This window comes from Lupinus angustifolius, chromosome LG18 (genome assembly GCF_001865875.1).
Source record: "Lupinus angustifolius cultivar Tanjil chromosome LG18, LupAngTanjil_v1.0, whole genome shotgun sequence".
NCBI lineage: Eukaryota > Viridiplantae > Streptophyta > Magnoliopsida > Fabales > Fabaceae > Lupinus > Lupinus angustifolius.
The window spans coordinates 1,727,050-1,751,253 of record NC_032026.1 but is presented as its reverse complement, the minus strand read 5'-3'; the positions used below and the strand labels follow the sequence as shown (position 1 = coordinate 1,751,253).

General features: G+C 32.2%; 2 protein-coding genes across 3 annotated transcripts; both read right to left on the bottom strand.

Moving 5' to 3' along the window:
• On the bottom strand, window positions 7,596-17,465 carry LOC109333037. 2 transcript variants are annotated; one of them, XM_019568271.1, is made up of 9 exons: window positions 17,211-17,458; window positions 14,334-16,943; window positions 14,148-14,251; window positions 13,123-13,192; window positions 11,401-12,183; window positions 10,559-10,761; window positions 9,671-9,794; window positions 8,907-9,113; window positions 7,596-8,430 (listed from the first exon to the last, which is right to left on the bottom strand). In XM_019568271.1, exons 1-9 carry the CDS (start codon window positions 17,346-17,348, stop codon window positions 8,293-8,295), a joined length of 4,377 nt encoding a protein of 1,458 aa, XP_019423816.1. In that variant the 5' UTR covers window positions 17,349-17,458; the 3' UTR covers window positions 7,596-8,292. The 2 variants fall into 2 exon arrangements, 1 of the variants encoding a protein (XP_019423816.1); XR_002105967.1 differs by lacking the exons at window positions 7,596-8,430; window positions 8,907-9,113 and having other exon boundaries at window positions 9,683-9,794; window positions 10,559-10,777; window positions 17,211-17,465.
• On the bottom strand, window positions 20,332-24,203 carry LOC109333416 (serine/threonine-protein phosphatase PP1-like). Its single transcript, XM_019568896.1, has 4 exons — window positions 23,783-24,203; window positions 22,053-22,612; window positions 21,371-21,583; window positions 20,332-20,610 (listed from the first exon to the last, which is right to left on the bottom strand). Exons 1-4 carry the CDS (start codon window positions 23,958-23,960, stop codon window positions 20,596-20,598), a joined length of 966 nt encoding a protein of 321 aa, XP_019424441.1. The 5' UTR covers window positions 23,961-24,203; the 3' UTR covers window positions 20,332-20,595.

The window sequence follows — 24,204 nt, the reverse complement described above, 5'->3', positions numbered from 1 at the left end:
CATGGTGCATATGACACATAGATTAAACGTTTTAGGTATTTTAATTGTATTACAATTATCTTTTTTTTCATTTGGATTTATAGAAGAAAATGAGAAGGAAGAATTAGTTAAGTAAGATATTGGGAGAAACTGAAATGTCAGAAATAAAGTATATTTTTCCTAACGTTTGATAAAACCAAGAGAAATATGTATTCTCTTTACTCATTTGTTTAGTTTTTTTTTGTATTATCAAGTATATTTTTTCATCTTTTTTGTAAGAAACTAATTTTTTGAGATGTGTGGTTGCTTCTCTCAATAAATATTGTTATCAGAAATCTAACTCTTGACATTTTGGTTGAATTTAAAATAATATACTTCAAAGGACAAAAAGTAATCCACAAATAAGAGTGAAATTATTGAAAATATAACATATGTTGGTTGAATACAAACGAATGTTAATAGACAAATTTTAATTTAATAAAACATAACATATGGATGGGCAAATATATTTATATAAATGTACAACAAATTGCATTATGAACATCTATTTGAGTTTAAATGCAAGAGTGGAATTTAAAAAAAGTGAAATCATATCATATAAATACTTGCTTTCAGGAACTAATACTAGTATCCCCAATAAATCTTATAATGAGATAGTATTTGCACATGGGTGGCCCTAACTGAGAAGGGTATGCCTCTCCTATGAGAATTATTTAATTCTTTTAGGAAATGAACTAATTTATTTTGGAGTTCGTGATTTTCTCTTTCAATAAGTGTACTCACATAAATCAAATTTTTGACAATTTGATTATTCTGAGGATATAATGAAATCTTATATAACTAGATTATTGTGTTGTCCGTAAAGCCTTCATAGTTTGTGTATGTATTTGGGTTTTTTTTTCAGCCAACCTTTGCTAATTGCTAAATGGCCAAACTCTTCTTGTCCAAGGCTTTGATTAATTACGTAACCTCCCTTCTTTCTTTCATGATGATGGCTTTATTGTCCCCTTCATTCACCAAAAAGGGTTTAGTCATGAAGTCTTGGGTTGAAAATTTATAGGCCACGTGGTGTTTTATTGAGTCAAACATTATTAATACTACTTTAGATAGTTTGAAATTGAAATCTTAATATTTCAGTTGAAAGCATTTGTTTTCGATGTTTTTAATTAATCGAGGGCCTGGAATATGATTGTTATGTCAATTTTTGAACTCATGTACTAAGGATTGAACTAGTAATATAAGATTTTAATTGATTATTAGGTACTATATCAAGTTAAATGTTTAATTTATGAAAACGATATTTATTGAGAGCTTATAGTCATATACTTTAAAAAATATTTTTTTTTTACTCATAAAATATAGTGATATTTGGTTTCACACAAAAAAATCAACCTATGTCTCTAGGAAAATAGGGGAGTACATTGTTGAACTATAAAGTGTGTCATTTTATGTGATACTGCTTGTGATTGGTTGTAAAAAATGTATTGAAGTTTAAAAAGTAATGATTAAGTATTTTTCTGACCGATCATAAATAATGGTATATGAAGTGATACACTTTTATGTGATAGCAGATGTTCAAAATAGTGTTTGCTTAATGGAAAACATGCTGCAAAGAAAAGACAAACACGTGTCTGGCAATGGCGGAACCACGTTGATATTATATTTAATATTTTGCACTACCAATTGTATAAAAAATTTACTCATCCCACTCAATTAGATTGTTCGATGTAACTTACTTCTTATTATCCTTAAATCTGCCACTAGTCTCCATTGAAAAATACATGTATGAAAAAAATAGTATTTGCATTGATATATCAAATGTTGAAATAGATTCATCAACAAAAATATATTTCACTTATCAAATTAAATGATTTCAAAAAGAATTATATTTAATATGTTAATAAGGATATAATATAATATAATATAATGTGTATGATGATATATTTAATTTTATATATACCAAATAGATAATCATTATTCGAATTGATGAGTTGAACTACAAAGTTTGCAAGGTCTTGACATACCAAATCAATTCGAGTGACAAGTCAAATCGAATAATTTGCAAGTTTTAATCAAACCAAATTCAAAATGGAAACATACTTGTTTCAAACTCTAGTCGTGTTTTAAGTTAAACAAATCTTTATCAAGTTGAACCAAATTGAGATCTGATTCGATTCAATTTTAGTTTCCAACCCGCCTACAATCCCAATTGGTTTATATTCTAGTGATTATTCCACTAATCATATTACATTACTTCAGTTCAGTTTGATATGCATTAGGTGGATAAAGCCCAAGATAGGTTAAGTTAAACCCCTATCACACTATACTTTAGTAGACTATTCTGGTTTCATTCTTCAATATTTAGAATAAAAAATCAGATATGAATCTATGGCAGCACCTGGTTCTAATTTAAATTGACACAATTGTTTCACGAAAGTACCTATATAAGTAATGTAGGCAGATATTGAAGTATCTCGGATGCAGAGGCAAGATGTATAATATGTGATAAAAATGAAAATAACAAATATTATTAATTATAAAACAATGAAAATATTAATTTAGAATTGCGAAATGTAAATATATTTAGTCAAATAAATTATATATTTTATAATTAATTTCTATGTGATTTCATAATTTGAAATCGTTGAATGATCCATTATTGTTAATGTTGTTGAACCATATAAATCACAATATAGTCATTCATCATATCTTTCATTCGATTATGTAATCTATTTTTTACAATTTTCATAGTTGAAAAACTCTTTTTATACTTATATTGCTAACTTCAAAAGAAAATAAATTAATGGATAAACACTGTGTTTTTCACTTTCAACCAACTTATCTTATAAATTACTGATTCCTTTCAAAGAAGTAAGTCCAACATTGTTATTCATATTAATGATGTAGTCTCAAGTTGATTATCAAACATCAACACATTAATTGGAAAAAATTATGTGGATAAAGTTTTACAAATTCAATCATATTTGTCAAATCAAAAATAGAAAAGAAATCGGCTAGACTCAAACAAGACATACAAAGAAGCAAATGAGTATTTGTCTCGGAGAAACAAAAATGAAGTTTCTTAAGTTGCATATTCATAATATTATAAAATTGAAGCATGTCATGTCATTTACAAAAGAATAAATTTTGGGTTTGTGGAGTTATAAATAAGAGTGAAATATATATATTAGTGTAAACATTTATACACAATTTATATATGATTCACCATTCATCTGAATAACTTTTTTTGAAGAGTCGATAATGATTAAATATGGATGGTGAATAATGCAATAACATTGTATAAAACTCATATATCATTAGTATACACATTTTTCTCTATATGTAACATATATTTTTTTCAAATAAGTCTAGGCTGTGTGGTTAACCACATACCATGTCCCTAAGTACAAGGACCACTTTTGCCATCTATCAGTAGTCATGTCGCCTATACAAGACTATCATATTACTTGATGAGAACAAACATTTCCCACAAGCTGCATCACTTTCTGCTAGGCAACAAGGACATACGTAGAAAACGGCTACTTAGTCTATCACATGTTGTAAGTCAACTATTCGTGGAGTACGGACCTATCATAGTCGTACAACACGGGTAAAACAACCTCTACTTGTTTGGAACAAGCTCGACAAGGCCAGTTGGTTGGTCAAACCAACAACATTTGCTAGGGATTATTCCATGTACCTCTCCGCTATAAATAAGGGATTCTCTACCATAAGGAAGTTAATCAAGATCTTAACTTTCTCTCACTTTTTACTATTGCATTCTCTATTATCTCATCTTCCTCATATATTAACTTTTCCATGAGAAAGATCTCAGGTAGCATTCAGGAAGACTTTCCACCCAACCAGACCGGACCTCACCTCAAAACTCAAACTAAAATGCGATAAAAATTATTTGTATATTTCTATACGAGAACTTTGCAATAGCTTATAATACAAAGTAATGATACTTTATTGTAAACATATATATATATATATATATATATATATAAACACGAAAAATTGGTTGAATATGCTATATATATACCCCGGTATCTGAAATCAGTGATTTTGATTAAATTGTTTTTTACAACAAATATTTATACAGAATCCTTTAATATTAAAAAAAAATCAATTACATAATAAATGTAATACAATCTCGAAAATTACAACAAAAAAAATCAGTAGGTAGAAGAAATTATAAATGTGAGAGGAACGATTAAAAAAATGTTTTTTTGGAATGATTAATTTGGATAAGATAAGATTCCAACTCAATCTCATGCATGTCCTCACAATGATGGTACAAAGACTTAACTTTGTATAATACTAAATTCCAAATTATTGGCCCCTTAAGTGTGAGATTCTCCAACCAATTATAGTGTATTTGCATAACTGCATGATTGAATCAATTGTCTTATTAGCTTTCATATATAGTCTCCTATAAACTTAGCAAAAGGAAAAGATGAACAATATATAAAAGGAATTATTAGCATTGAATTGTTGAAATTTTTTTGTTTCCCATTTCCCCACTTGCCATTCCATTTTGACTTTATAGTTAGTCAACTCAATTATTTGAAATGCAACTACTAGTTTGAGGTTAAAACTTTGAAGAAAAGTGGATATTCATAGCCTATAAGCATTGAGATAATATGTAGTGATAATGTGTATTACTCTATATAGTTTTCACTTGAATGATTGAAAAATGTAAATTTATTCAATGATTAAATTAGATAATTTTACATTTTATTTTCTTGATAAGTGAGATTGTCATCAGAGTAACATGTTTTATAATAATAGAATTTTTTTATTTTTCCCTTCACACATTGATCTCAAATTGGAGTAAATAAAATCTTACCAAAATAATCTTCTACTGATTTGAAATCATTATCTCATAATATAAACTTCCTCTCTATTATAACCAACCACCATTCACATTTTATCTCATCAATAAAATATATAATTGCATATTCTCTCGAGTACCGAACAAGGATGATAATATATGGCACCAAAATAAATTTAAGGTATAGATTTTTCTTTATTTTTAAATTAAAAAAAGTAAAACATTGTAAAATTATATCATCCTTCCATTCAAATATTGGAGAGTCGAGTACTGAAGATGAATTCCATTCAAAATATATATAAGGCACCCTTAGTTGACATCTAACCAAAACCCTCTTTTCCTTGATGAATTGGAACACCTTTACAAACCTTTCTACCCAGTTTTGCACCCTCTTTCTACCCTCACAAGTTCATCACCTATCCCCAAAGAACCCAAAGAATTCAAAGTACTTAAAGCATCAGAGAAAGTAATTACTCTACACTAGTGATTCTATCTCCAAGGATAGCTTTTGATGAAGTTGAGATGGTGAAAAGTGTGGAACAAAGTAAGGGCTTGAAGAAAGAAGAAGATTTTGTTGAGTTGTTGGATGAGGCTGAATTAGGTTATGGTTGGATAGCAATTTGAGTTAGATATATGGCTGTATGATTACAGAACATTATTAATGCACCTAGGTTTTAATTTCTATTGTTAATGTGAAATTAGTGATTTAGAATTTTTCTAAGTTTGTTAAAATTGATATTTAATTAATATCCTTCTTAGAATATGCATTAATTGTGCTATAGAAACTTGTCAGAATTTCTTGCAGTTTTGTGGATCAAAGTTTTGGTGAGACTTTCCTCTATGTAATTTAGGATTTATATTTTGTTATAACACATTTGTGTCAAAATTTTGTGATTATTCAAAACATAATAAGTTTATATTAAAATTTAATAATTTATAATTTTTTGATCAATCATAAGTCTTTAAAACAAGAAATTTTCTACACATTGGTGTCCACCCTTCTTTTCATGCTTTCAAATATTATGCTTTGTATGTAGTGATTAGTGAATATTTCGGTCTTCATTAAATCCTATAATATGAAATCAATTATATTGAACGATTCAAAATATATTAAAATAAGACAAATAAAATAAGATGAGTGCAATTTTATATAACTAGTGGTACAATAAATATTAATATATAAACCTTTATCATCGTAATCCAATTTTAATGGCTGAGTATTTGAAACTTAGATAATGAGGCACTCACTCACTATTTGAATTAGTTATTTATGAATAAAGAAAAGTAAGATTTGTGCGTCATAATCATTTGCTTAAGAAATACAAATACAAATGGGAGTAGCATATATTTAAAAGTACTTATTAACATTCTCTAAAAAATTATTGGTTGACGGAGGCTAAAATATAAAACGTTGTAAAGAGGGTAGAAAATCTACTTTCAGACACACTTGTGCCACTCTATGTTACAATCTATTGCTGATAAAAAAGAAATAGCCATATTACAAACTATGATATATATATATATATATATATATATATACTATTTTCCCTAAGCATAGGTTTATAGGAGATCTTAGCAAGAAAAAAAGAAAAAAATGGGAAAATGATGGAGCGTACACCATAGTCCATAACATGCACTCACTAATAATTTATGTCTTTTAAATGTATTTGGTTGATTAGAAGAAAATAAGAAAAGAGAAAGGGTGAGTAAGAGACCGGAGAGAAAGAAGAGAAATATGGTAAATTTTTGTATTGTTTGATATAAAAGAAGAAGAAAAGAAAATAGAGAGAAAGAGATGATTTTCTCTTTCACTCTTTTGTTTGGTTGAATAGGAAGTGAGAAGAGAAAAATGACGTTATGCTTCAAATGACAATAACACCTACAAAAATAAAGAAAATACAGAATTTTTCCTTTTATTATTAATTAAAAATAAAACTTTAATTTTATTAAATATTTTTATTATAATTTCAATTAATATTTATATATTTAAACTAAACTTATGTGTGTTAATAGTAATTGAAACCAAAAGTGGATAAAAAATGAAGGGCAATTTTTACACTCTATATAAAATTATTATTTTCTCTCCACTTTATCACCAAAGTTGAAGAAAAGGAATATATAATGGGTCCACACAATTTTAATTCTCTCATCTCTTTTACTATTTACAACCATACAAAAAAAAACTATAATTCTCTCTAAACCCTCTCATCCTCTTTTTTTCTCATCTTTAATTCCATTCTAAGGCTACAAGTAACATTTATGCTCCTACACTGAAAGCATTTGAACCTAAAGAGAGAATTTTCCATCTCAACTGCATGGGAAAATAACTTTATCACTAAAAAAAGAACAAGTCTCCACCACACATGCATATCTTTCATATTTTCCATATATATCTTCATAGTTTGTTTACAGCAAGTTGATTTTTAGAGTGTAATTATTTAAATATAAAAGTTTAGTAGCCATGAAATTCATACTTATAAAATGATTCTAAAATATTGAATGTATGATCTCACCACTTATATATCTATTTGAACTTATTCACTATTTTCCAATATGTGGAATTTTAATGGTAGATGAAATAGAATCAACAATATTCAGTGAATCAAGTGCTATTAATTTGATATGTAAATATGTATTGAACAATGTTTGCTTTAATGAACATTGTTAAATGTAAGACTCAAATATTCAACTACTAAAACGAGGGTTGTTTCTTACACATTCAACAACAATAACCCTTGATTAACAGTTTAACACAAAAAACACTAATCCACACACCCAATAAAGACTAATCATAAGGAAGCCGCAATATTAAACTATGCATGATCTCAATTTGATCATCAGAAAAACAGAGAATAACTCACTGTTATATTATAAGCACCAAATCAGAAACCAAAATCATTTACAAAATTGAAGAATACTTTATCATGAATAATTCTGGAGAGGTGTGTAATTTTCTAAAATGATACATTAACAACAAAAAAAGACTGAACCCTTTCCCCCCTTATTCTTTAGGAACTTCTAGAAACTATTTAATCTCTAGATAGTGACTAAATATTCAATCACTAAGTTATTCATTTTGAACTAAACCATTTTTTTTGAATATTTGGTCCCTAACTGTAAATAAGTTGCTAACAGTTCCTACACTGTAAAGCTCTCTCATTCTTCTTTTCCTCAGTGTTTTACCAAAAAGATAGCCAAATATAATTCAAGTTGCATTAAGAAGTAAGAACATCCCATTTAGCTTTGGGTACTACCCTAAACCTTAAACTCTAAATCCGACCATAATCGGTAATGGGAAGCTATCCAAACAGTAGTACCTCAACACAACGAACAACCGGAGCCCTGTTGCATGAGCAGATAAAAAGAATCTTCGGTTGCGAGTACGAGCTGCATAATTCGTGATATAGCCTCAACTAAAATTGTGAAATCATTGGATTTTCCAGCTATAATTTCAGAGAATCAGCACTTGTTGATGTTTATAGCTGAAAAGTGCCCAAATCATGGCCATGCCTTGTAAGAAGTACTTTCCGTTCACCAACCCATTCTAGTTGATAAGAGAGGTCCAAATTATGAAGTAATTGCTTCAAACTTTCCCCATGATCCCTCACATTGTCCTACAAAAAGAAATATAGGTGATGTTAAGGATAAGGAGAACTAGATTTATGGTATCAATAGATGCATTTAAACTAATTTAAATGTGGTTTTTGCATGCTATCAACCAACTTTCTGTTAGTGTTTCATCATGTGCTGACTTTAAACCAATTCATATCACTCGTTGCATAATCCCCCCGATTTCTGCTGAAGACCAAAGTGTTCAGGAATAGAAATCTTTTATACCCACTATTATATTCTATTATCTTTGCTACCAATAAAAACATACACTTCATTAAAGATTTTAATGACTTGTTTTTTAATTTACTTTTTTAACAAAGTGACTGTTTCTTATTGGTGACATAGAATAGTAGGTATAGAAGATTTCTATTCATAGTTTCAGTCGCTCTTATGATAATATATACTGACTAGAGCTTAAATGATCAATAAATAGTTGTCTTAAAAAAAGAAGCTAAAGAAGATATTAAAAGGAAATTACCTGAAGGTCCAAGGACTTATCATTTTCAAAAATGTTGGCCATTATGCTTGACCTGGATGAATTAGGTGAGAATCCCTCCCAAGGAGGAACGAAGATTAGTTTAGTGCACTGGACCGGTACATAGTTCCGGTTTAGTTTCTCCCACCAAACAGATCCCAGTGACCACCATCTAATCATTAGCCCATGTTCAGAAAAAGCAATCAGCCCCTGTCATCGGAAATGTTTAAGGTATACGAGGAAAGGATTGTTAGATTGAGACACCAACCCGAATGCATATAAATTCTATGAAAAAGAGAAACAATTATTTGGCAAAAAATGGGGAGATGCACAAAACTAAAGGGGATTCATTTGGAATAAATAGTCACTTTGGTCCCTGACAGTGTCCTAGACGAAAATTACCTTTTTAGTCCATGTTCCTACAAATATAGTGAACAAAAGAAGTAGGGAGACAATAGACTGATGGGAAGAGCATTACCCCATTTCTCCGAATGTTGTGAGTTAATATGTTGCAAGTATTCAAGTAAGTAACTCAAGACTGATTTTGTACTCACATTATCATTGTCATAAAAGCACATTAATCAGCATAAGTAACACGGGTTGAAGCCAGAAACACTCAATTATTTAGGTCACAGGTACCTCAGCTTTTAGTTTGCCTAATGTAATTAAGATTGTTATGAATTAAAACACACATATGCTGACAAAAGGATAGGATCATATCAAGAAACACTACATAGTCAATAATTTTATCAACGATAAATCAGTACCTCTCCATCGGGCGAAAAACTCAAAGCTGAAATTGCAATTGTTAACATTGTTCCTGAAGCTGCTGTGAGCAAACTGGGAAGTCCAGGAGGCCAACTTGCATCCAAAACTTTAACCATTGTCACACTGCATTTAATTATTGCTTCAGTTATCCCAGAGAGGAGAAAAATATATGCAGACAACAGTTAAACCAAAAAACTTAAAGGGGTGCATATAAAGGAGGATAGAGAGAAGAGTGGAAACTATATAAATGCCATTATCATATGAACAGGGAAAGTAGGCCAGGTCCACAATAAATTCTTAAACTGAATTCATCCGATCCTTCACTACTACAAAATAATTGATCTACATCATCCATGGCCTTTAAAACCATGGTATTCAAAATTCATTTTCAGGTGAAGCATAACTATATTCCATGTTCCTACAAACCTATATTAAGTCACAAAGCATTTGGAAATGGAATTTAAGAGAGTAATGATTTACAAATGCCACTGGATGTATTTAGTCTGGTAAAAACGAAATTCTTTCTTTCTGGACACATGGCCTTAAAGAAAAAAGAATACAATCCTGAAGAAAGAGATAGACCACTCGGCTATATAAGACAGAAACATAGCTAAAACTGAGCAATAAGTATATGAACACCGATTCCTCAGTTTTAATGTTTATAACTTAAATATCCTCAGTATTTTACCCCTCATTCCAGCTCCGTCCCATGAATTTTATTTCATTTGGTTGTTGGTTCTGCATATAACACATAAGTGAAACAAAAGCAAAAGTTGAGTGCACTACTCTCAAGTACACCTGCAAGACAACTAATAATGGAAGGGTAGTTACACAGTGTCGGCCTAAATTCATTATGAATTTTAAATATACAGTCAATCTCTTAATACCTTTGCATATCATAAACCCTAATGCTTGCATTATTAGTTTCTCCAATCACGTCCCCTACTGCCAGTCTGGTCCATGAATCATTAACAGCAACCATAGGATATACACGTACAACCTCCTTCAAAGTCGTCATTGAACTCTGGTAGCATGTTTTCCGCAAGACTGAGTTGCTCGGATCTATAGTCTGTAAAATGAAGTTGACCACCTGCAGATCTAACCCACTGTCACAAAAATTCATGCTTTTGTGTTTCAAAACACCTAAGTAGCATGGTGTTTAAAATATAAGGGGATGATATGGGACAAAAACAAGATAGCCCTTCAAAATAGAGAATCACTCCGCTCCCAACCACCAGGAATGAAACAGTAACAAAGAATAGGAATTCCTTTATAAGAAAGTATTCAAACCCACACCAAAACACGATTAGATTTAAAATGAAGAATTGGAAAAGAGATAAAGAAAGATTCCGTGTTCAAGGCATAAATACTAAATAGTTCTTCCTGACAAAATTAGTATATTACAAATACACATCTTAGTTAGGGCCTTAGGGGTTTAAAAAGATCTCATAGATTGAACAATAAAAAAGAATCACAGTTCAAATAATAACCTATTATTGTTTGACTCTCCATTCGTATAGTTCTCTCCAAACAAAAATTGCCTAAAGGAACTACTGCAGAATATGAAAAGAAAATATGTTTAAGATCAAGGATTCACATCTAACAAATGGTGATTGAAATAAAAATCGAAGAAAATAAAGATATAAAATGGACACATTGAAGTAGTACAATAAATCTATCTCAAACATAGATGAAAATCAAGTTCGTAGTAATAAGTGGCTTTACGAACCTTGTCAAGATATTGAGCCAAATTTATTGGGGAACCACGCATAATCCTTATAAGAGTCAAGAGGGACACCAAGTGGACAGGTGAATCAGATGCAGTGGACCAAATTTGGCTTTCTATCACAGATAAAAACCCTGGTATATCAGCCATAGCTAAATGTGGAAGAAGAACTTCAACCAAAGTCTTTTGAATAGAAAAGTATGCAACTGGAATTTCTTTCATTGAGTTAGATGGGCCACTCAACTCTACTTGGAAAAATATATCCCCAATCAGACGAGGCATCTCAGAGACAATGAGTTCTTTCCATGTACACTCCATGCCCTCTGCAAGGAGCTCAGCAGCAGTGGAACTGTATTTCTCATTCATGGCCATAGCCAACTTCAACAATGGATGAACAACCAACGAGGCAACACTCGGCTTTACAAGACTAGGGTACCAAATAGTCAATGCAGCTGCAACAATAATGTGAGATGTCATTGCATCTGGACTTGTTCCACCAACACAAGAAATCCAGTCTTGCACTTCAAATGATTCTAGCCAAGAAAGTATCTTAGATTCCTCATCTTGGGAAGATCGTTGACTTTTTGCGTGAGGAAATCTACTTTCTGCCATGGTATCTCCCAGTTGTTTGCCTCTAATTCCAGTTAGGGAGCTTATATTAGATGGCTCAGTAGGTTTGAAATTACGTAAAGGAAGTGGAATAGCATGAGAGGCAGCACAATGAAATATAGAGCGTGCTGCCATACGTACATGTTCACTTTCATCTTGCCAAAAAGCCACCAAAAGCTGTAAAAAGAGGAGAGCCTTCAGCACTTGGTATCAAGTAAATAGCTAGTATTTTGATAACTCGAACATTGCCAACCACTCATAATATGACACTAGTCCAGCATTGGAAGCGATAATTCTGGTAATATCATCTTATTGAAAAATAAACAAAAAATGCTTTAATCAAATGTTAAGCCGCAGCAAAGAGAATGAATTACACTGGCAGAATTTAAACTATCTCAGACATTCAAGAAACACATGATGAAGCAGTTTCAAACAACTAATTATTTCTGGAATAATCATGCTTAATAACTGTTGTCATTGAATTACTGCAATCATATCTTCGCCGAAAATAACTTTTTTCCTTTCAACATATTCAAAACTCTAAAGATTTTGGATTGGCGGCTGTTATCCTTTTAGAGAAAAGAAATCAAATGATAAGGATCCTAAGCTGTGCAACACTGCACCAGAAAATGTCTTGTAACAAATACAATCTGAATAAATATAAAAAACAAGACTAATGAACAGATATCAAGTAGAAATTAGTTATTATATTTTAAGACACAGCAAAGAGGCTACTACACTGACACTAAGGTTAAATCACAAAACAACTACTCCAAATAAGAGCAATTATGTAACTAGCAGCACGGCACAATCAGACTAAATAGCAGCTATTATATCAAATTACAGAAAATAATCCAGAATTATCATGAGAAAAACATCATAAATAAGATCATTGACTAGACTAGTCACACTGACCAGAACCAGTTTTTCTTAGTAAAATTGTATAAGTGGGGAACATGACATCAACAAAAAATTCTATAAAACAATGGAAGACAGAAACAGTGTGATGCGTCCATATTCATCATCTATTATCCTCTTGCAAACAACATAAGGGCATTTATAAAGTCAAATTGGATTAAAATTACAAAGTACATAAGCATTTTTTAAGATTATGACCTGCAATGAAGGTGGCTTCATATCAGGAAAGTTTTCCATGAAATTCCGGGTATAGAATGCTGCTAAAGCACTGCACATGATACAAGAAATTATCAGCACATCTTTTCTGATGCAGTCCATATTGTGAAAAGAGATTAAGAAGAACTAATTTACAAAAATTTCGGAAATAAAGGGGGAAAACAGAGTTACACATTGAGAAACCACAACGAAACACCACTAGCAGAAGAAAAAATGCACAAGATAACAGTAAGCAACAGGAGAGAATCTTTGCAATCATCACGAGAACCAGACATGGAAGACCTACTCCATTGCTTTGGTGTGTGTTTTCTAAATATTTCTATTCAGCGGAATTATTAAAACATCAAACTTAGTTGTCTCCCTCAAACTGGTGGGTGAATGTAAGAAACAAAATATCAAAGTGTAATTTGCGCTTTTTACTCTACATTAATTTCGTCTTTTCATATTTTTCCTATTTAAGAATAATTATATGTTTCAAGAACTTCAAGAGTCATCTAGGCTTGAAATAATAACAAGAACTAGCAGAACATAAAAGAAACTGAGCACTAAAGGCACGACATCTAAAACTAGATAGAGCGGCCTAGTGTGTGAGGCTCCCACCCACCTAGTGGGGTTTGGAGAGGGTAGATGAGCGCATCCTTACCCTCACAAGCGAAGAAGTTGTTTCCAAGATTTGAACCTATGACCTTTAGGTCACAAGACAAGTAACCTTACCGTTGCGATGAGGCTCACCCTCAACATCTAAAACTAGATAAGAAAAAACAATTATTTTTCCAGTTTGTGAAGAACCTCAAATACAATTTTAGACCTGGTCGTTTTCCAAATTCTCACATCTGGTTTCTAAAGCTTCAATGTAAAGTATATTTCCCAGAAAATTAAGTAAAGAAGAAGTACTTTTGGCTTCTTCCATTGAAAAAATTTAAATCAGTTATTAGAAGGTTTTCATCTAAAAGCAAAGAAAATACAGAAGTATATAAACATATTTTCTTACTTCTACTGTACTGTACCTGCTGGCTGCTGAACCAGAGTGAGACAAGCTAATTAAACGTTGGGCAAGGGATACCATCGTCAATGACCTCATTGCACAAAATTCAGATGATGATTTCCAAATCTGAAATGTGATTTTTAATGTCTTAGGTACTATTGATGGGAAACTTAAAAGATAATTGGTCCCAACATACAATCTTAGTTACCTCAAGAGTAGCAGCCAGACCAGGAAATGTCAATGTCAATGATCCTTTATCCCCCTGAAGACCTGAAGCAAGCACAAAATTGTTGGGTCTCCTCAGCTTCATGTCACTTATCAGCAAATTATCGAGCTCATTGTCAAAATTCCACAAATGTAAAAATGACAAGCTAAACCGAATTAAGTATTCTTCAAATAGGCTAACCCACTCATGCCCCTCTACAGTTTCTGCAGTTTCGTAGCTCGGATTTTGCTCCTGAACACCCTGCTGCTTTGAATCGACCTTCACTGGCTTGCTGCCACCATTTTCCACGGACTCATCCTTTTGATATGAGAACATCAATGATGCAAGATCAAAACTCAGTGACACAATCCCAGGGAGTGGGCAAGAGCATTTGATAGGTAGCTTGTTACTCCAAGGATTTTGCTTCAGTGAATTTTGTTTCACTGCATTTAATTTGGACGAGTTCGGCTCGGTCATATTTGAAAGACTTGGTGATGACCTTGATGAGGTAAGGGAGTTCTCTGACAGACTTAAGGCGGGGTTAGAGAGCCTTGCATCATCAACTATTGGAAGAAGTAATGAAGAGACTGAAGTATTTCCATTCAGCAATGTCCCAGATATGGAATTCATGCTGATACTTCTACAAAAATGATCAAACATAGAATGTGCAGCAGTCCCACGTAGGACTCGCTCACGGGAACCTGTCTTTACATCCCAAATGTATAATAAATCAGCAGCATCAGACGTTCCATGATGTGTTTGACAGAGACAGGCAATATAACCTCTTGCCTCATCCCATACAACTTTTGAAGGATAGTTCAAGTGACCAGGAAACATTCTCTCCACCCGGTGGGTCTCCAGAGAAACAAGAGCAACACATGCATCCTCTCCAACTGAAAGGAAGCAGTCACTCCAAGGATGTCTCGTCAAAGATGGGGCAAGAATAATTTGTTGCACTGGAGCCACATGATGACGCATTACCATAATAAGACAGCCGGTGTCAAGATCCCACAAACGAAGTGTGCAATCCATACTTCCAGACAGCAAAACCCTTTTAAAATCCCCGTCTTTGGCACTACCCGTCATAGGATGTGCTGCCAAACAAAGTACAGCACCGGTGTGTCCTGAGAAGTACTGTTTGCAAACAGTTGACTTATCATGAGGGTTGGCATTCGCACCATCAAAGCAATTACCTTGAAACAGATCAAATCTTACAACCTCTATTTCTCCGCTTAGAAAACCATATACAACAGCATATGGTGTAAAGAGGTTCTCAGAGATAATCATGGAAGAAGAAACTATCTCTCCCTTGTAAGCATAGTAATTACTTATTCTATCTACATTTATGTCATCTATATCTTCTGAACTTGGACTTGCACCAGAAATTGATTTGATCTCTGGAGAATCCAGTCCCTTGAACTGAGTACTAGACTCCTCAAACCAATTGGTGAAAGATACACCATCACTTATCATTCTGCATTGAGGATACAATTTACCAGGTTTATCATCAAAATGATTCAGTGACCAGATTGTGATATGCGGTCTCCATAGTAAAGGTTCCTCATAATGAAAGCAAACAGATTTGATGCAGATAAGATAATGATTTACTTGTTGAAAGAAAATAGATAATCTCATGTCAGGCTGATAATGAGTAGCAGAAATCTCAAAATGAGGTTTACATTGGATAACTTCATTCTGATATGATATTTTATAGATAATTGCAGAACCTCTATTATTCCACACAACAAGATATACGGGAATCGAGTCACTACATTCGTGGGTATCGAGCATATTAACCACATCATCACTTTCAAGAAAAAGGCCGCCCACAACATGTGCTTGAGTAGAATGCTCATCTGAATAGAACAGATTGTCCACAAAAGAGACCTCCCCGATTACAGTATCACTAGATGATAACCTAAATACACAGCGATTTTTCAATATAAATGCAATAATGTTCCCATAAGTTAAAATTGAAACAATTTGATCCGCATCAATCAAACCCTCAAAACAAGAACTTCCCAGCTGAGTTGCATCTTTGTGAGAACTTGTCAAGCTTTCCCCTCGATCACGATGGTCCTCCGACATCGAAACCATCTGCTGCTTACCAGCTGAATCAGCCACAAACACAGAATACCCATTCTCATCATTATCATCTAAAACAACTGCCATAAACTTCATAGGACCAATAGACAGATTTCCATGAAAAACAGTTTGAGTAATTGAAAGCGAATACGTGTCAACAATAACAATAGTGCACTTAGGAGGCTTCCTTATATGAGTTTCCCTATCCATCAAACCCTCATTACCTTCCATAAAAGAACAAGCAATACACACATATCTTGGCCTCGAAGGCAAGGTTCGAATGAACCGCGGAGTGCCAACCCAAGGCGGCAATTTCCTCCGACAACGACAATGTCCACTGTTTTTACTCCACACACATAAGAACCCATCAGAACTTGCACTTATCAATGCAGTAAAATTACTCGAAATAGAATCTGTCCCTAAATTACTCGGACCATCAGAATTTTCCTCTGCTGGAATTGGACTACAAATAGCAAGATCAGTGATAGGTGCTGCATGACCACACAACATCCCCACAGCTTTAACTTGCTGCAAAATCAAGTTAACACATAAGCGTAATATTACTTAAAAAGGACGGCCCACTACACGATACTCCTACCGGATTGGTAAATATATACAGTCTTATTCCTGCAAGTAAATAGACTGTTTCCAAAATTTAAACTCAGACAGACCTACCAAATAACAGACAACCTTACTATTGTGCCGAACTCATCCGATTAATTATTTATATTGAAATAATAGAAAAAAATAGATTGTGATTGAAATTAAAGAGAAATTAGAAAGAAAAAATGATACCGGGGAGAGGGACCACCAGATGATGGAGCCATCGGATCCGGCGGTGAAGAAAGTGGCGGGGGAGAAGGTGGCGACGGCGGTTACACGGTGAGGAAAAGGAGTGCCTGATAATATACACGTCACGGATCGGCACTTCATTGATTATCAAAATTTCTAACAATGCTTCTTCTTCATTTCTTCAATACTTCATAAAAAAATAAAATGAATAAAACACTTCACTTATAGTTCTAGTCAATTTTGATTTTTCGCATTAAATCATAACTATCATCTGATTTGAACAAAAAAATCAATATGTTATTTGTCACTTTTGGTTTGATTAAGTTTTTCTATTTAGAATATAAGTTTAATAATGTTTTTTTTTGTTTATCACATGCATCCTCGTATCGGATGTAACCTTATCCGAGCATTGAATAACGGTTGATAGTTTAATGATGTAGTTATATATATATTAAATGTTTATTTTAAATAGCAATAGATAATGTGATGAATAAATTTTACAAAATGGAAGGAATGACAAAAAAAAAACCAATCCACATAAAACAAAAAATAAAACAAAGTAATGAGTCGTTATAGAGAATAGATACACAAAATCTAATATATGAAGTTTGATTTTAGAAATATTTCAAAATGACCTATAAAAAAACTGATTTTAATTGATCTTAAGTTTCTTTGAATTGTTTTGCATTTTGTAAATTGAATTGAATGTGAAACTCATACTATAAATTATGAACACAAATAAGAAGAAATTTAACCTTTGAGACTAGAAGAAGGTATTTCAAACTTTACATATATACAAAATATTTTTATATGCATAAGAATTAAAACTATCTACTTCTTAAAAAAAAAGATACCTTATACTAACACGTATATATCACTTAAGTAAGTTAGTAGTCTTTACTTATAAATAGGTCGTAATAGATACTAGCATGTTGACAGTTATTGTTGTATCTGTCAATTCATTTTCATATTGTTTGTAATAAGTAGTTTGTATGTTATAAATGACAAATATAGTATTTTATATTAAATATTTATAATTTACAGTTGAATTTATTTGATTGGTGTAATGTTCAACTTTTTTAAATATACTTCCAAAATAAGAATATAATAAGGGTAAAATAAGAAGATAATGTTATATAGTTTTTTGCAAAAATAAGAAGATAATTAGGGCAAAATAGGAAATCACAAATTATACTATGGTAAGGTGTACGATTATTTTGTATTTTTCCTTTATTAAGTAGTATAGATTAAATAACTATGAATTATAATGAGAATATATTTTTAGAATATTTATTGAATATGTATGTGATACATTTATTTAATAGATTGGCTTGTCAAGGTTAAAATGTTTTTTTAGTGGCATGTGACTTGATCTATTTAATTTAACGACCTTTTAAAAAAATTAGCCTAGTTTTAACATCAAGCCTTACAATATCAAATATAGGTTTTGCATTAGGTAAACTCGTTCTTACATATCTAGGGGCCATAGTAAAATAAGAATAAGACCTTAGGTTTATCAACAAAAAAATATAGTTAAGCAAAACAATAATGATTAGAAGCTATGAAGCACGGATTCATCAAACACTTCATGTGTCGGTGTCCGACACGGATACGCTCAGATTCGCGAAGGATACGTATCCATAAAGTATCCAAAAATTAAAAATATAAAATAAAATAAATATTAAGACACGTATCCGATTCGTTTTCAATAAAATATAGGATATATGGATTCGTTTTTAGTAAAGTATAGGATATATATATTAATTTCCAATAAAACATGATAAGATAGATTCGTTTCCAATAAAATAGAATAAAATATATTCGTTTCCAATAAAACATGATAAGATAAATTCGTTTTCATTAAAGTAGGATAAGATAATTTGTTATGGAGGACAATGATTTCAATAAGATAAGATAGATTTACACTTCTAATTTTATCATATTTTATGTGTTTTTATTATTTTATACGCGTATCCCTGAACGTATCATATCCTGTATTTTGGAAAAAATGCGTGTCGACGTATCGGATACGTATCGTACCCAACACACGTATCAGTATCTGTGCTTCATAGATTAGAAGTATTAATTTATTACCGTAATATTTATATATTTTTATTATAAAAATTTATACACATTTGATATATCATCCATTATTTATTATATATCACTTTTTGAAAAGAATAATTGAAAATGAATGATAAATAATAGATTAACGTATATAAAATTGTTATACTATTAGTATATACATTTTCTCTTAATTTATAAATTTAAATTTCAAAGGATACTCTTGGTCATTTTTTTACATATGACTAAGTTAGGATTGTAATTAATTCTGGATTAAACCACAAACTCGATCAAATCGAACCAAAATAAATTAAAGAGTTTAATTAGGTTTATTTTTTCTAGAAAATGAAGGCAATACAAACAATTGTTAAATGAGAATCATCTCAAAAACATGTTTACTAATTTGTATATAACTGCTACGTCTCTGACTTTACCCACATTTTCTTAACATAACATTCCCACCATTTCCAATCTCCATTGCTACCACCTCTAACATTCCAACCCCTCCTTTATAAGAGGCACACATCTCATATTCCATATAGTATATCACTATTATTTCATTTCATGTATTATTTGTTTTTCATTAGTTAGAAAATATAAAGTCAAGATATATAGAGTCATATAATGTTTGAGCATAATATATGTTTTCTTCTTATTGGCATCCAAAGAGGAAAGAAATCAAACACGAGTTTTAAGCATTTTAAGTAGTGTTATTAATATTGTACCAATCTAAGTATTGGTATAACGGTTCAACTAATGATTTACTAATTAAATCGCATAACAATAAAGTTAACCGATCAATATGACCGATATGGTTCAATTGAAAACCAATTGATATGACCAATTTTGACCAATATAATTATTATATCATATTAGTATTGAGACTAGTTTACCGGTTGAACCAGCTGACACGAACCAGTTTTTATAACACTGGTTTTAAGCACATGCAAAAGAAGTTGCATAATTACTTGTACCGGTGTCACAGACTAGTTATTAACTTTCAAGTCATAAGTAAGGGAAAAACACCAAAAGAAAATTATAAAAATAGTTACACCAAGTAAAATTTGATGTAATTATAACATTAAATTTTCCCAACACAACAAAATATTCTGGATTCTCTTTTATCAAGTTTGAATTTCCATTGTACAATAAGTAAAGAAAAAGGCTATCAGAAAGAAGAAGAAAAAAAGGCCTGATCCCTTTTCAGTGTCTTCAGTTAAATCGTTGCTAATACATTATATCTTCTTGTGAATCATGCCAAAAGGTATATAAGCTTTTGACTTGTTATGGAGAATGAAAGTAATAGATAGCTTGGGAATGGTGATTAAGCTTTCCCACCCTGAACAGAAAATGCAAGAGTCAGCACAAATTAAGTTTAAGAAAATGAAGCAAGCAAGTTTTGTAAAGTTTTTCAAGCTACAAAATTAATTTAGATGTTCAAATTAATATCACATATAAAAAATGAGTCAACCATTATACAAAGGTATAACTCTTCTCTATTTATTTCTGTCTCCTTGAATCAATGCTCACCATGAATATGCTTTCACAAAAAAATAGAAATCATCATTGGCTGACAACTGCGAAAGCGTAAGCTTCGTAAAGAGAATATAGCATTTTCTTACTTGACCTTACCAAGACAGGCTCTGCACTGTAGATGCTGCTCTAAACTCTCAGACTTGGATAGCCAAGGTAAAAGTACGATATTTGGTTCAGGAGACTAAGATAGTTGTAAATTGTGTCTATGGGGTAAAGTAAGGAAGGAATAATGAATCTAAATGAGTTTTATTGTTGGCTTGAAACCATTGACACGACAATAACAAGATCTGTCTGATAATGTAGTATCCAAAGTTACCTTAAAAACTACTGATTTAATGTCAATGTCGAAAACGATACACAAAGGTCCATATAAGTTCATTAATATCATTGTGCAACAACCAACTTAAAATGATATAAATAGAACAATAAATTACCAATAATTTTTCCTGTCTTGGTTATCACTGTAAGATGTTGTATTTGCATTTGAACACACAAATACTCATGCATAAGTGTTAATGGAACAAGTGCATGTACGCATAAAAATAGCTCCCACATCTTTTTACCTTATGGGGTGGAGTTCCTGGTCTAGATGTATTGTTGCCAAATCCAATTTTTCCTTTCTTTTCGGAAGATTTTAGTATCTGGAAAGAGCATGTCAAGGTTTCATCCACACTCATCATAGCACCAGCATTATCAAACTCTCCACAATAATTTGGTGCAGAGAATATAGTCACAAGCTGACGCTTGGCAAAAAACTCATATCCATCTTCTACAACCTGAAATGCAAAGACCAAAATTTTAAAAGGAAGTATTCGCTATTTTTTAAGGAAAAAAACTAAGACTTGTGAGGCATAAGCCATGCAGAAGTCCAGCACATAAGCATACACAGATAAAGACACAATGCATAAATACAAGAAGATCAACGAGCCGGTCATTCTGGATAACATTATAATAAGTTATCCAGACTAACAAAAGTAATCAATATGTATGGTCAAAGCCCAATTTTTGTTAAATATTCTGTCATCCTGACTCTCTTTTTGCTTTGATTATTAACTCATGTGCTCATTTCTAGTAAAGCAATTTTGAGTAATAATTCTTAAATGGCAAACACATAGTGTTGCATATGCATGTGTAGAAATAGAAGTGCAAATAACTAGCAAAGGCTACAACCTATAGCAATGGATGGTAATCCAGAAGAGTGCTATAAAATCGAAGAACTCCAAAAAAAACCTCAGTTTTGGTTACCTGGTGGGCTCTGCAAACCAGATCGAGATCAAGGTGTTCAAGAAATTCAGCAACCTTGTCAGCCCCAAATGTAAATGACACACCTCGGTCATTTTCTCCCCAGCCATCAAGGTCTTTATCTGGGTCAGCCCATAGCAGGTCACAGAGAAGGCCTTGATCAGGTACATCAATAGGGCGAGCAATATTCCTTATCTGATCCAAGTTTTTAAGATCAGGAGACAGTCCACCATGCATGCAAAGGATCTTCTCATCTATAAGAGCAGCAACAGGCAGACAATTAAAGCAATCAGTAAATGCCTTCCAGAGCCGAACATTAAACCTCCTCTTGCACTCATCATAGAAACCATAGATACGATTGATGGAGGCACATTCATGATTTCCCCTGAGAAGAAAGAAGTTTTCCTTGTATTTGATCTTGTATGCAAGGAGCAAACATATTGTCTCTATACTCTGCTTACCACGATCAACATAATCTCCGAGAAATAAATAATTTGCTTCAGGTGGGTATCCACCATACTCAAACAACCTTAGAAGATCTGAATACTGACCATGGACATCTCCTGCAAATGAATTTTTCAAAACATAAGTCAACCATTATTTAACAATTACAAAAGCAGCAGGGGTAAACTTTAAGGCTCTGGGTCTTTTAATGCCTCGAAGCAAGAAGCGCCAAAAAGTACACACCGACTGAAGTAAGGCGTTAGAATTAAAAAGGAAGACATTAAAAAGTTTAACTATTTTACATGAATTTCCATGTAATCAACTACTCAAGCATTACTTGGTAAAAAAATTTAAAAGCAAATCGTTTAAGTGTAAAAGCATGATAAACTGATCATACATTGGCAACAATCTTTGCACTCAAAATTTCACAAACAAAATAAATGTGTCAGCCACCACCACAGCCCTAAAAATTAAAATTAATGATAGAGTTAGCACTTACAAGATTAGTTGGTTTTTGCGGTTTTTATAATTATTGGCCCTTTATGTTATCGTAGATATTTCACAAACACAAGTGTTCAACTGAACCGAAAAAGTCATATGTTACCTTTACTGAGGTGCATGTGTCTTGCCGAAAGGGCCTTTCCTAAAAATCTAAAATACCAAAAAGCACTGACCCCTACTGTTGTCTAGCCTCAGTTCCTTATTCCCTTTTGGCACTTTTAGATACACAAATGGATAAGCAATAAACTTAATAGCAAATTGTTTTGTGCAACCAGTAATGTACCTACTGGAGTAGTCGAGTTGAAACAGTTAACGGCGTTAAGTGACTTAAGTTCATTGAAGTGTTCCAAGCAAACCAAACAAGGATTCAACAATCCTAACTTTGAAAGGACCAACCTAAACAAGGAATTCCAAGTACCAAAGAAATTTTGAGAGAGGCATAACCAAAAGCTCAACTTTCTTACAAAGACCTAGTCATTCAATAAAATAAATAGTTCAAAAATTCATAATTCCTATAATCATCGATAATAGTCGACGTAAATAAGCACCATAAGTAAAATTAAATTAACAGAATCACAAATAAGATCTCTTAGGTTTACCATTCAATATTTCAATTCAATCACATACCCACACATCACTATTCAAACCAAGCAATTACAACAAACGATATCCAAAACCCTAAAAACATAATCAAAGCACTGTTTCACATGATTTATCACCCGCACAAGCACATAAACAATTAATTCGAATCAATTACAATTAACAACTACTCAGAATTAAATTTTTACCACAAATCTTGATAGGAGCTTCAAGCTCAAGAAGATTAGGTTGACTGAGAAAAATCTCCTTAGACGAAGTACAAAGTTGTCGAATTTCCGCCTCTGTAATCTGAACCTGCCTCACCGTTCTTCCATTCTTCGCCGCCACGAGCCTCCGTATAATATCGTCGAGAACGTTATCGTCCATCTCGCGCGAGAAATTGAAAAATAAAAACCCTAACGATATAATTCAAAGTGAAACGTTTCACTAAAAAAACAAAGGTTGAAAGATATAAGAATAGATTCAAAACGCAAAGCGGAAAGAGTAAAACGACGAGTATAGAAAAAAACAAGTGTGTTGCTTAGTTATGATAACCGTTTTCCGGTGGAAGAGAGTGATGGTAAGGGTTAGTGGAGTTTAGGGTAACCCTTATAGAGGGAACATGCCCTAG

Bases quoted from the DNA above. Each gene is read 5' to 3' on its own strand.
- LOC109333037 (XM_019568271.1), bottom strand. From the start codon at position 17,348: ATGAAGTGCCGATCCGTGACGTGTATATTATCAGGCACTCCTTTTCCT. The intron at 14,252-14,333 runs GTAACTAAGATT...ATCACATTTCAG, and splicing joins GTCTGGCTGCTACTCTTGAG to ATTTGGAAATCATCATCTGA. The intron at 13,193-14,147 runs GTACAGTACAGT...TATCATGTGCAG, and splicing joins TCTGGTTCAGCAGCCAGCAG to TGCTTTAGCAGCATTCTATA.
- LOC109333416 (XM_019568896.1), bottom strand. From the start codon at position 23,960: ATGGACGATAACGTTCTCGACGATATTATACGGAGGCTCGTGGCGGCG. The intron at 22,613-23,782 runs GTAAAAATTTAA...ATTCATTTGCAG, and splicing joins AGCTCCTATCAAGATTTGTG to GAGATGTCCATGGTCAGTAT. The intron at 21,584-22,052 runs GTAACCAAAACT...TTTGCATTTCAG, and splicing joins TGGTTTGCAGAGCCCACCAG to GTTGTAGAAGATGGATATGA.